The sequence below is a fragment of the Lissotriton vulgaris genome, chromosome 3_1 (genome assembly GCF_964263255.1).
Source record: "Lissotriton vulgaris chromosome 3_1, aLisVul1.2, whole genome shotgun sequence".
NCBI lineage: Eukaryota > Metazoa > Chordata > Amphibia > Caudata > Salamandridae > Lissotriton > Lissotriton vulgaris.
Genome location: NC_141689.1, coordinates 290884798 through 290898743, shown reverse-complemented (window position 1 = coordinate 290898743; position 13946 = coordinate 290884798). Strand labels below are relative to the sequence as shown.

The 13946-nt window shown below is 45.7% G+C and overlaps 1 protein-coding gene across 1 annotated transcript in view; it reads left to right on the top strand.

Annotated features, from left to right (window-relative positions):
* The window catches only part of ALPK2 (alpha kinase 2), a 618993-nt gene that overhangs the window by 552404 nt on the left and 52643 nt on the right, over nucleotides 1–13946 (top strand). The window contains exons 11-12 of the mRNA XM_086960478.1: nucleotides 7569–7657; nucleotides 13113–13330. Of these exons, the coding sequence (XP_086816604.1) occupies nucleotides 7569–7657; nucleotides 13113–13330 (307 nt within the window). The remainder of the gene's footprint in view (nucleotides 1–7568; nucleotides 7658–13112; nucleotides 13331–13946) is intronic.

The following is a 13946-nucleotide window of genomic DNA, read 5'->3' as shown; positions in this document are numbered from 1 at the left end:
GATGGCTGACCTGTGTTCAGTGAGTCTAGTCTGAATCGGTCTGGAAGTTTCTCCAACATACCCAAGTTGGCAGGGGCATAGGATCAAATAAACACAATTAGCTGTTTTACAGTTCCACATGTCGGTAGCAGTAAAGTGGCAACCGCTGTGTTCAAAGGACTCTCCTGTTAAGATATTACTACAAGATTTACAGGATGAGCATCTAAACGTGCCTCTGACTGGAAAGTTATCATCGATTGACATATAACAGAGTGTGTTAGTGCACAATGTTTACTTTCGGGCACGTCATGCTGGTGGTTGGAATGGGTCTGATACTATCATCTAGTTTACTTTCATTGATAACAATTTACAGAACAAAACGCTGCAGAAAAATCGCAATTTTGCGATTTCTTAAATGCAATGCATCATCTTAAAAAAATTGCGAATTTGCAGATTAGAAATGTTAATTTCGCATGAAGTCAACCTTCATGCTAATTTTAGAAAAGTGGCAAAAATGCACAAAAGTGCATTTGTGACACTTTCATTTTGCACTCACACTTGCCCTTGGGCATGTATGTGTAAAAAATGGACTGTATGTTACATTTCAGGGGTGCTGGGGGGGTCCATTGGACCCCCCCTGCACCCTAGGAATTGCATTCTCATTTTACGATTCCTTAATTGCGAATCGCAAAATGAGAATGCCTTCGGAGGCCCATAGGAATCAATGTAAAGGGATTCCTTATTTGCGATTCGCAAAATTGGGAATCACAAATGAGGAAAAATAAGAAATCACAAAAATAAATGCGAATTTGTGATGCCTAGGTATTTGCGATTTCTAAATTGCGATTCCTTAATTTTTGCAATTTAGGAATCGCAAATACCAACAATGATGCATGTGGGGGTTACTGTTTTGTATAGCGCGAACGTGACCCGTTAGAGTATCAGAGGGCTTTACAGCAATAGCAAGTTATTTACAAGATTTAGTGAAAAACAAGTTAGATACAAATTAGAGCAGGCGAATATGAGAAAACAGTGCAGGGAAAAACAGGCTAGTTACAGGGAGTAGGAGAGGCGATCGAGAGTACAGTTGGGGAGATAGCAAGAGCACGTTGGCAAGAGCAGAGGGAGAGTGCACAGCACCAGCCTTTGCACTGAAAGTGACAGTGAGGTGGAAAAGAATGCAGAGAGGTAAGCAACGTCACTGAAAAAGGAATCTAGGGCCACCTGCCCTTACCTAACTCGCCGCCAAGCCCAATATCCGCTAGCTACAGCCCGCCCCGCGGCAGACTGGCCAACGGTATCTCTAGTGTTGACCTGATCAGACTCTAAGTGTCCATCCTAGGAGCCCGGCGCTACCCACACCCTACACTGGATAGCCCTCGCCCACCCCCACGCAAACAAGCGACCCCACCCCACGCGAACATCCTCGGTGCACAACTCTCCAGCGCATACTACGTCGTACAGCCCAACCCCGCTCTGGGTGGGCACCCCTTACCTTCCACCATGATTCAATCAACCCAGCCCCCCTCCATCTTCTTACTCCCCCCTCCCTTACCCCAGAGGTCTCGCCTCCCCCTAGTCCAGCTAAGATGCCCCCAGCTGCCCAATTGGATACGCATCTCTGCCCGTCTCTTAACCACCTATCTCCGCAAAGGCAGAACACCTTCGCTATAACATTCCAACGCAGCCTCTCCTTCAAAGCCAAAAAACGTTTCTAACAGAATTTAATCAGGCAATACCCTGAAACACTGATTGTTGACACTTACCACTGCGCATGCAGAGGACAGAGGAAAATGGACTTCATTTTCCATTCCAACAGACCTGATGTATGGGTCACCATCTTTAACCCACTCCTCCCAGTCTCCAAAACCACCATCACTGAACACCCGCAAACTAACAATCGCCCCTCTGAACCACCAGTCCCTGACCGGAGACATCTCCATCTCCATTTTTGCGAATGGCACCATTCTAATTCAGTCAAAAGACGAGAACCTAGAGTACTTCGACTCTCTCTTCCCCACACTCAAGATGGCAACTGTGCACTTCACACACAAACCGACCCCCTCCCCCCCTAGCGGCTCCTTTCAAACTCGGAGTCCTCTGAGCATATCTTCGCCACCCCAGCGTCCCCTCCCTACTTTGCTTAATCAAGCCGCCAATCATACGCCACCTCCAGCCCTAGCTCCCCCTATAGCCCAACCCCGTCCTCCACCCATCACACCCAACCACCCAGTACCCAGCTCCCCTCTCATACCCAATGGACTCCCAACCCCCCTCTTCCTAGCACCCGAAGCACCTCTAGCTCTCAGTCTCCCACCCTTAGTGATCCACCTCAGCATCCCCACCCTTCCTTGCATATCCACTCCGGAAAACCTGTGTCCTCACCAGCCCCAGCGCCCCCTATCTCACTACCCCGTTCTCCACCCATCACCCCCAAACTTCCAGTAGTTAGCCCCCCTCACTTCCTCAAAGGACCCCCAAACCCCCATTCCCTAGCTCCCGTAGCACCACTAGCTCTCAGCCTCCCCCCTTATAGTTCCCAGACCCCCAACAACTCCGTTTCCTAGTCGTCCCCCCGCGAACCCCCACGTCACCAGATCTCTCTGTCCCCGCAAATGAAGAAAACTTTCACCCCCAATTGGACAACAACCCCCCTCATTTTTCTAGCCCTCCCACAATCGATCTATAGACCTGAAAACACCGAGGCACAACCCCACAACCCGCTAACCCACGCTCCTCTAGTTCTCACCGCCCCCCTCATGGATGATAACTTTCACCCCCGAAGGGACCGCAACCCCCCTCCCTCACTAGACTTCCCACAACCAAACCCCAAACCGGATCCAGCTCCCCCCTCTTATGAACCCCCCAGTAGGAACTTGCCCCAAAGCCCCCACATCCAGGGCTTTGCTCCGCCCACCCCCTCCCCCTCTTACCACTTACCCGAGCCGACGCAACGCTTCGACCTTATAGAAGCGCATATAGCTACCCTGATCCTTGGTCTGCAGGAAACCTTATCCGCCCTAGGGAATCTCCAGCTGCCCTCCCCTTCCGCCGCACCACCCCACATCCCTCCGCCTCTCCTTAGGAAAGACTATCCGCCCTCCATCCGGTCCATTTCCCCCACAGGTTCCCTGCCTCCTCTCACTAAAGTCACGATTGAGTCACGAGCAGCCAATCCCAGAAGAACAATAACCTCCCTCTCCACCCAGGAAGTGAGCGCACTCGTCGCATCTTACGAACTCCCCCGAACAAGCCAGCCCAGGCCCCACTCCTGAACTCTACTCTCACCTCCTCGATCCAAGTCATCACTGGAGTGGGTAGGGACCCGCCCCCCCGTAGAGCCACCAGACCCCCTATGTATCTATCCTCCATACCCAGAGCCAAGCCTGACAATGGGAAATTAAAAGAAGACCCCCCATTAACTGCATGCTTATCAACAGCCGGTCCGCAGTCAAACATACACCGGAAATAGCTGAATCCTTCCTCTCTCATGACCTGGATGTGGCCTTCGTCACAGAAACTTGGCTAAACACCCTATCCCTCCCCATTCTGGACATGCTGGTGCCGCCCGGTTTCTCAATTATCCGCAAAGACAGGCCCATACACAAAGGTGGCGGCATAGCAATTATCCACAAAAGTGACCTCTCCATCTCTGGAATTCCCTCCTGCCTGTACACTTCCTTTGAATGCCTGTCGGTCAACATCAAATCTCACACCCATAGTTCACGTCAATGCCATCTCCTTTACCATCCCCCAGGCAACTCCAATGAATTTAGAGCTCAGCTGTCAGATCTGATCACTCAGCTCACTCCTCCCAAACACGACGGAGTCCCTCTCAACCTCGGAACTCACCTTGCTCTATCATTTCAACCTGAAGCTCACCCTGGATCAACTGGCACCTCTGAAACAAACAAAAAACCAGAAACATTCCCTCAAGGTCGTGGTTCTCTACTGACATTAATGAGGAAAGAAAACACCTCAGATCCCTGGAGAGAATTTGGAGGAACAACCCCACCCCCATCCATCGGGATCAACTCAAGGCAGCATGCAAAACCTACTACATTCTTATCAAGAGCAAAAAGTCATCCTTCTTCCGTTCTGCGTTAGACAATGCCAAAAGCCGTCCCAAAGAACTCTTCAACGTCATTAACAAACCAAACCTCCATTCCAGCGGCAGCCAACCTGGCTGCGTCCAAAACTTTGACAGCTTTTTCAATGAAAAAATCGCCAAAATTGATTGTTCATTCAGCTTGAAGCCCTCCTCCTGCTCAGAAACCCGGAGTCCTGCAACTAACCACAACCCACCAGTAACCTCGTCCATCCGCTGGTCATCCTTCCGGCCTGTCCAGGATGAAATGATAAGCAATCTTATTGCCTCCGCTAAACCCTCATCTCACTCCCTCGATCAACTTCCCTTGAGACTGACCAAGGAGCTGAAGATCACTCTAGCTCCAACGTGGGGCAAGATCATCAACAGGTCCTTGAGCGAGGGTTCCATTCCTGACTGCCTTAAACTAGGACAAGTTACACCACTTCTAAAAAACCTGGCCTTGACACCATGGACATGAACAACTTCCAACCGGTCTCGAACCTTCCGCTCCTAGCCAAAATCCTTGAAAGATGTGTGCTCGCACAATTAGCCTAACATCTAGAGAACACTAATCTACTCGACCCTCATCAATCAGGGTTTAGAAAGGGCTGCAGCACTGAAACCACAATCCTAAATGTCCTGGATGATCTGCACATGTCACTCGACTCCAACCAATTTAGCCTCCTCATCCTCCTTGACTTATCGGCTGCGTTCGACACAGTGGATCATACCCAGCTACTCAATGTCCTCCAGAAGAGAGCGGGCATTAAAAAGATGGTCTTAAAATGGTTCTCCTCTTTTCTCAACAATCGCACTCAAAGAATAAAGATCAACAGCTTTGAATCAGACCCCCTCCCCATCAGCAGAGGAGTTCCTCAAGGGTCAGTACTCTCGCCGCAACTCTTCAACATCTACATGGAACCCCTCACCTCACTTCTAAGGAACTCCAACATTCCCTTCCACCTCTACGCAGATGACACACAATTGTATTTGGAAACCACATCGATCGCAGACATTTGCAGACTAAACGGCACACTCATGGAGGTCCAACACTGGCTCTCAGCCAACCACCTCAAACCTAATGAAGAGAAAACGGAAGTACTCCTCATTTCGAATAAAGAGGAAAACCCCCAAATAGTGGAATGGCTCAAAGCCTTAAATGCCCTCAATGTCTCTCTAGCGCTAACGGACTCCGCAAAATCCCTAGGGATCCCTCTCGATCCCAAACTGGACATGAAAAAACACATCTCAAAAACTGCCAAAAGCGCGTTCCTGAACTTGAAACTCCTCCACAAAATCAAACCTTTCCTCCCCCCTAAAGACCTGAAACAGGCCACTCAGGCACTGGTACTCTCTAGAATTGACTATGGCATCGCAGTGCTGACTGGAACAGCCAAATCACACCTGGGACCTCCACCCTCAACGCAGCAGCTAAAATGGTCACAGGAACAAAGAAATATGAGCACATCTCTCCAGCACTCAAGGAACTGACGTGGCCCCCCGATTGACCAACGAGCCAGCTTCCGAACAGCTTGCCTCACACATAAAGCCCTGCATACAGGCAAACCAGAATACCTGGCCACCAAACACAAAAAGGCCGGTCAATCCAGGAACCTCAGAAGCTCCAATACACTCCTTCTCATCCCTCTGAAATCACAGAAACACAAAACCGCGTTTAAATCCTTTGTGGGTAATGCCCCCAGGATCTGGAACTCCTTCCCCCCCATATCAGAACTACCGCCTCCTTCCCGCAATTCAAATCGCTACTCAAAGCACTCTTCCTTGAGGGCTCCGGTTCGTAACGAGAACCCCACGCCTGACTGTGAAAGACTGCTTTGTCTTTGAACCCAGAGCCGGATGATTCGCTCCTGATCTCCGTCCCGTATTTCGCTCAAGATGTTGTTCTACTGACTTTATTTTCCTGCTTATGCTCCTGATCTTGTTTTGGGTCTTGTTTTGTGTCCTAATTTTCCTTGGTTGCAGATTTGTATTTGTTGTGAAGCGCTCTGATACCCTCGGGTCCAGCCAGCGCTATACAAAACTTCAATAAATAAATAAATAAATAAAATATATGAGAGCAAAGTCGGCAACTCCAGTAGAGTTCAAGCACAGAACACTAGCAATTCGCTAAGCTGCTGAAACTGTAGAAGCACTGAGAGAGCTCAGAGTAGGAATTTGCCCATTATCAAATATTTAGTTAGACTCATAACCAGTTTTTAGCCAGCATTTTCTATGGACCCCTTTTCGATTTGTCTGACTTTAGTTTCCCCAGCACATCTATGTTTCCCAAAGTCAGTTTGTTTTATCTGCCTTTAACCAATTTCTCACAAATGTTCAGTGTTTTGACACATAATTGTTTTCAAAATAGGGATAAAAAACATATATTCAAAAAAGAGGGGACAGAGTATTTTTCTGTAGTAATTGTTCTGTTACCAATATATTTAGTTTTTTTGGGTGACATTTCTTGTCATTTTAACAAATCGTGCATGGCTTTCATTGCCTTATATTATTGGTGTTTCTTTCTATTACAAAGGTATTCATGTGACGGTGTTTGTGAGATTGGAACAGTGTAGACATCAGAAGAAAATATGCTTTAGAGGTATTATGAAGACATAATCACCGAGCTGCCAGGCCAAAGCCCTCAAACCTAACTAACGATTCATTTACCAAATCTGAATGTCTGGTTTCTTATGATGGGCATACGGTCCTGGCGCAGTGTGGAGGCAGCATGTGTTGCTCCTGGAAATGCACGTATACTGGCACAACACACAACCACTCCTAGACAAATCGTTCTGATTCAGACCTATGGGGCTGACTCACAAAAAAAAATAGGATTTGGGGAATTGGTACTACAGAAGCATTTTTTGCATACTCGTATTTGCCTTTTTGAGTCAACCCCGAAGTGTCCAACTCCCTATTAGTAACAGTGCAAAGAGGGCTCAGTCTTTTCTATTTGCACTTAGAGTATATCAGTATTCTATGAATAGTCCCATCTTATTCCCACCCTAGATGCTTTGTGGCCACTTCGCATAGGCATGTACGGTTTACCTAAATAGGTATCACAGAAGTGCTACTTTACTTCACCCAAAATGCCTTTGTGAATACACACCCTGAGATTTCTTGGATGCTTTCACCACAAATATGGGCATCATTTTGGTATTTCTCCAGTGCCACATGCTTGCTACAGCCACTCATATCGAATGTTTTCATATTTGTGGGAATTTTGTTTGTGGGCACAAGACACATTATGCTTCATTTATGCTTTAAATGTCTCTAAAATGAGGTAGCGTGCTGCTTGTAGTCTCGCCCACAAGGTGTCACTAGTCTGGGACCACCAAGGATAATGAGAATGGATGAAGATGATGATTGTGACTGATGAAACTTAAATTCCATTTCCCGACACACTGCCATTACTGTTGCTGCTTTGTAATGTAGATATTAACATTCAGCACATAAGACTGTATTTTTATTAATATTTTAATGTATTTTTTCATTGCAGGAATGTTATGTGCAGAATACAGCCAGGGAGTATGCCAAGATGTATGCAGCAGAGGCTGAACATTTAAAAGACTTTGGAAAAGTACCAGAGTAAGTAAACAAAATGCATTCATGCCACTAATTAGAGCTTGCGCTGGACGTGTGTTGGAAGATGAGTGGATGAATGGAGAAGAGATGACGCTTGAGTCTAAACATGATATGGTTGTTCCAGGAGGGAGGTCCATGCTCCAAGGAAAGCTAATAGAAAAGGAAAATGTGGAATTCCCAGACCTAATTTAGAGGAGGGAGCTAACAGGCCATAAGCTGTCCACCATTGTTACTCGCACAAAATGTAGAGGGTAGAGGAAGGTGATGAAAAAGGAAAGCACGGTTTTGCCAGCTGTGGCGCCACTGGAAATGGTGTCAGCTGCCCAATCTAGTGTGGGCTGCCTTCTCCTTAATTGGAAAAAGACACACAATTGATGGACGGAATGCAGAGCAAATCTAAATTCACCCCAGTCAAGAGGCCTGGATTAAATCTATCATTCTTTTGCTCACCATGCCACCCCAGTTTAGACCTGGCCATATGCAAATCAGTCTTGGCCCTGTGCCTCATGGGAATAGGCCAGGCCGAACTGCCAAGCCAGGTCCTCCCTGGACCAGAAACAAGCATCCTAGGACCGGTTTCGGGGTTTCACCCCTCTTCAGCCAGGATAGCCTGATTCCAGTGGCACTCTGAGCCCAGGACCCACGTCTGGGCATACCTGGCTCACTTAGAGTGAGGAAGCAAAAGACACACAATTGATGGACGGAATTCAGAACAAATCTAAACATTCACCCCCAGTCAAGAGATCTGGGTTAAATCCATCATTCTTTTGCTCACCATGCCACCCCAGTGGCAGCATAATTAGCAGCATCATTTATTTTCAAGGCTTCCAGGTCAACCATATTGGCCATGGTAGTCTAGCTCCAAAAACAAAAAATATTACCAGTATGCGGGGAGAAATTTCCCAGCACATTGGGAATATTTTATGGTTATCGTAAATGTACCTCCACCATTGGGATTCTTCGTGAGTGCATTCCAGCACCCCTGCTCATGATGGCAGTTCCAGTGGGCCACCCTGGTACGATGTAAATGCCAACGTGGGCAGTTCTCTACTTCTGCCATACCGCAGCTTGGTGGATACACTGCCTATGACGATGAGCTTTTTTAAGGTGATCCTTTCATGGAATGGGAGCTACTGGAGGCTGATCCATTAACGAGTGATGTGGTCATACTTGTTAGAAACCCAGACTAGGCACTCAAGATGACCAGTGGAGAACAATGTTTGTTGTAGCTGTAAATAGTTTTGCCATTACCTCCATCAGTACGTGAGAGGACCTCTGCCGGGGTAATGAATCTGAAGTTATGTTCTGGAATGGATGACAGAGTGGTGACAGCAGCTTTGGGTGTGGGGTTGAAACATGCAGGGTTCAAATACATCAAGGCACATGCAAGTCCTGTTACAGCTGTGCAGCCAAGGACGTGGTAGTGGAATAGAATAAAGGTTAGCTGCTCCTAATAATACTAGGAGAATATGTGATTTGGCGGATTTGCCTGACTGCTGGAAGGTCTCACATAAAGGTCATATCCTTGAAGCCTCTTTTGTGCTGCCAGCACATACAATGCATGTTATCACGTCCACTGCCAAGTTCTGCGCAGGTCGTGCTCAGTCTGACTTCATTATCTTTAAATAGGTTGTAGCTGATGACAGTTCGATGATTCTTAACACCTTGCCTGCTGCCTTGATTCCTCCCCGGTGCTGGACATCCCTTAACTGTGTGTGGTCATGACGGAACCATTCCGTCATCAGCACAGCTCAACCGTGACTGATGACGGAATGGTTCCGTCACCAGCATCGAAGGGGTTACACTCTTAATGAATGATATCACGTGATGAGGTGTTTTTTTTTTAAGAACAAAGATGTTGCTTTATGGCCTCTTTAGCGGTTGGAAACTGCTGGTAAAGCGGCGATAATGGTCTTGATAATATGCCCTTGTGAATTCCCATAGCAGCCCAGGTTCTGGTGTTAACCTGGGCTGCTATGGGAATTCACAAGGGCATGTTATCAAGGCCATTATCACCGCTTTAGCTGCAGTTTCCTACCGCTAAAGCGGCGATAATTTTTTCGCCTTTCTTGATAATATGCCCCTAAGGGTCCGATTCACAAAGTTGTTATCGGCTAAAATACCTCATTTACGCGAGCCAGGAATTCACGAAAAAGATTTCTGGTGGGCATAAAGGGATTTCCTACAGTGGATTTCACCGCCAGGAGCGTGTGGAAATTCACAGTAGTAAATCCCTTGCAATAGGTAAGAAGTTATCTTTTTAAGGTGTGTTTTGCCTTGTAAACCCCTACAAACGACTACATTTGTGAGCAGTCACAAATGTTTTTGGAAATGGATGAAATTTGCTCCAGCCACACATCCCCTGGCAGGACGGGAAGAGAAATGGACCACCCCCAGATATACTTGGGGTGAAGGGAAAGGGTATTTTTTGCAAAGGGATTTTTTTAGCCATGTACAAAAAAAATGTAAAAATCGTGTTTACACAGGGGAATCAGTTCTGCCTTTGCTTACTTCTGTGCTATGGAGATTTCCGAGGAGAGGAAACAGGAGCTTGGGGACATGTGACATTACATTCCCTGTAGCCCATCTTAAAACCTGTGCATCGCACAGCGGATGTATGGCGTTACAACGCAAACTTTTACAACGCACACCGTTACAACGCATTTTTTACAACGCAGATGCATTTACAACGAATGCCTTTACAATGCATGACATTACATAGCAGATGCTATTACAACGCATTCCATTACAACGTAAGTATAGGTAAGTATATTATTTAAAAAAAAATGTAATTAATTAAAATGTAATTAATTTAATAAATTAAATTATTTTTAAATAATTATTTTGTACATATATTACTTTAAGTTTATTTTTAAAAGAACTATTATTAATAAAGAACTATTATTAATAAATAATAAAATTATTAAAATTATTTTTTTAAATTAATTTAAATGATTTATTTTAAAACTAAACCCTATAAATAACCCCTGTACCCCAAAACCCAAACCCAACCCTGAAACCTAAAAATACCCCTGTACCCCAAAACCCAAACCCAGCCCTGAAACCTAAAAATACCCCTGTACCCCATAACCCAAACCCAACCCTGAAACCTAAAAATACCCCTGTACCCCATAACCCAAACCCAACCCTGAAACCTAAAAATACCCCTGTACCCCAAAACCCAAACCCAACCCTGAAACCTAAAAATACCCCTGTACCCCAAAACCCAAACCCAGCCCTGAAACCTAAAAATACCCCTGTACCCCATAACCCAAACCCAGCCCTGAAACCTAAAAATACCCCTGTACCCCAAAACCCAAACCCAGCCCTGAAACCTAAAAATACCCCTGTACCCCAAAACCCAAACCCATCCCTGAAACCTAAAAATACCCCTGTACCCCAAAACCCATACCCAGCCCTGAAACCTAAAAATACCCCTGTACCCCATAACCCAAACCCAGCCCTGAAACCTAAAAATACCCCTGTACCCCATAACCCAAACCCAACCCTGAAACTTAAAAATACCCCTGTACCCCAAAACCCAAACCCAGCCCTGAAACCTAAAAATACCCATGTACCCCAAAACCCAAGCCCAGACCTGAAACCTAAAAATACCCCTGTACCCCAAAACCCAAACCCAACCCTGAAACCGAAAAATACCCCAAAAACCAAACCCAGCCCTGAAACCTAAAAATACCCCTGTACCCCAAAACCCAAACCCAGCCCTGAACCATAAAAATACCCCTGTACCCCAAAACCCAAACCCAACCCTGAACCCTAAAAATACCCCTGTACCCCAAAACCCAAACTATATATATAAAATTACTTTAATTAATTAATTTTAATTATTTTTATTATTTTTGAAATTAAAAAAAGATTAAATAAAATGATATACTTACCTATACTTACGTTGTAATGGCATGCGTTGTAATAGCATCTGCTATGTAATATCATGCGTTGTAAAGGCAAGCGTTGTAAAGGATCCTGCGTTGTAATGGTGTGCGTTGTAACGGTGTGCGTTGTAATAGTTGCGTTGTAACGGTTGTTTCCCTCGCACAGCATTCCAGGCATACTAGTGGGAATGTTTGTGAATTCCCAAATGTAGTAAAGTTACAATACTTCTATGTATAAAGATTTACTACTATTTTCCAGAATATGGCCCTTTGAGCCCAATTCTCAAAAATATTTTTTGCCATAAAGTTATGTTTTTGATGAAAGTACCTCGTTTACACCTGCCAGCAATTCATAAAAGTATTAATGGCAGGGTAAATGAATTTATATTAATAGGGGCATCTCCGCCAAGAATGTGGACTGATCCATAGTAGTAAATCTCATGAAAGAGGTTGGATGTGGGTATTACAAAGTGTTGTTTGCCATATAATTTTGTGATCATTCCCAGCCTGTATATAGTTGGAAAGTTACGCCACCCAAGGAAGGCAGGAGTAAATCCATTTTAGGATGGGAAGGTCAACAGGTCACCTTGCTGAGGGTATAGGGTTTGGAGTTTCTCCATGAAGAAAATATTTACCCTATGGCGGAAAAACAGACGTAGGGGAAACGGAACCCCCTTTGCAATAACACTGTCCTCCTTGTCGTAGCTATGGCCCATGACAATCCTGCCTCCTGACAGGGAAACGCTACCAAGCTTTCAGGGAATTGAGCATAGTTTCCTCACCGGCTCGCTGATCTGTGTGCTCCCTTGCGAGCGCGCATAGTTGACAGTGCACAAGCACCAGTGCAATTTCTTGGGGATTTGGGTTGTGAGAGACAAGTGGGTGCTCAACATTGTCTGATAAGGATATCAAATTGTTTTTCACTCTCCCCCAGAGTGCTGAACCTTCCTAAAAAATTGATGATATTCCCCAGTACCACTCCACCAATGTCAGCAAGGCTTCTATTCTACCACCCCAGACGGAGGGCTCTGTCATCTCCCAGGTCTGAAATGTCTCCACACATTTGTACACTACCGTCCATTCAAAGTGGAGACACATATCATCCCAGCTACCTCACAGGGACATTGGATGGCCACCAAGGGTCATGACTATGACCAGGAGAACTATCCAAAGGGCAATGGAGATCACCGGTAAGTAATTTATTCATTCCCCTGTGCATACATTTACAGTGCACATGGAAATAGGAGCCTCTGGGAGAAGTCACATTGTATTCCCAGATGTATGGCTGGAATCCTGTGCCTGCCACAGCTTTCCAGTCAACAGGAACAGAAGAGAGGAAGTAAAATGACTGGTTAGTTATCCAATAATTCTTCTTTTTTAGGAGCACTGGTATTCTTTACCTGTATCAGCCAAAACGAGATGCATTTAGAGATTTTGTATGTTTCCGCCGATTTAAAAAGTAGCACTTGAAATATAGTACAGTAGAAGAGAATTTGAGAGAATGGTAGAGAGTTTGATAGATCGACTACCAACATCCTTTTAATTGCATCATTGATTGTTCACAGAATCATTCCTATTTTCCTCATTCATCGCCTTGCAAACCACATCCCGTACGCCACGGTGGAGGAGGAGCTTGTCGGGGACTTTGTGAAGTATTCGATCAGAGACGGAAAGGAAATCAACTTCATGAGGAGGGACTCTGAGGCGGGCCAGAAGTGCTGCACCTTCCAGCACTGGGTGTATCATAAAACCAACGGCAACCTGCTGGTCACAGACATGCAAGGTTAGAATTACCATGCCTACCCCATAGAGTTCATTCGTGTGATTGTAAATCAGCATTGTGTGAATTAATAAGAGTTTTATGAACAGCCGGACGCTAAGAAACTCTGGGGCAGATTTACAAGGAACTTACGCATCGGCATGTCAGTTTCCTTGCGCTAGTGACAAATGTCCTTGCTCCAACATGGATGCGCTGTATTTACAATACAGTGCTCCATGGAGCAAGGATTAACAGATGCGTCAGATATTCTGAGGCATCTGTTGGCCCAAAAGTGACGCATTGCTGGAGTTGCTGATAAAAGTGACGCAACTCTAGCAATGCGCCACAACAGATAGGTGAGTTCCATTCAAAAAGCCCTACGCCATTCCTTACATCTGGTCTGAGCAGGCATAGGGGTGTTGATGCAGTGAAGGCATAGAGTGACGCAATGAAATGTTGTAAATTTCACTGCATCAGTTTTACATGGCTTTTTGTGTGGGAACACCCACCCTGCATACATTATACCTGACTTTGCAACGTGACGCATCTCCCTAAATGCTTCAAGTTGTGACTTGGCCGCATTGTTTGCGCTGATGTTGCGTCAAAAAAGTGACGCAATGACAGCGCAAGGGGCTTGTAA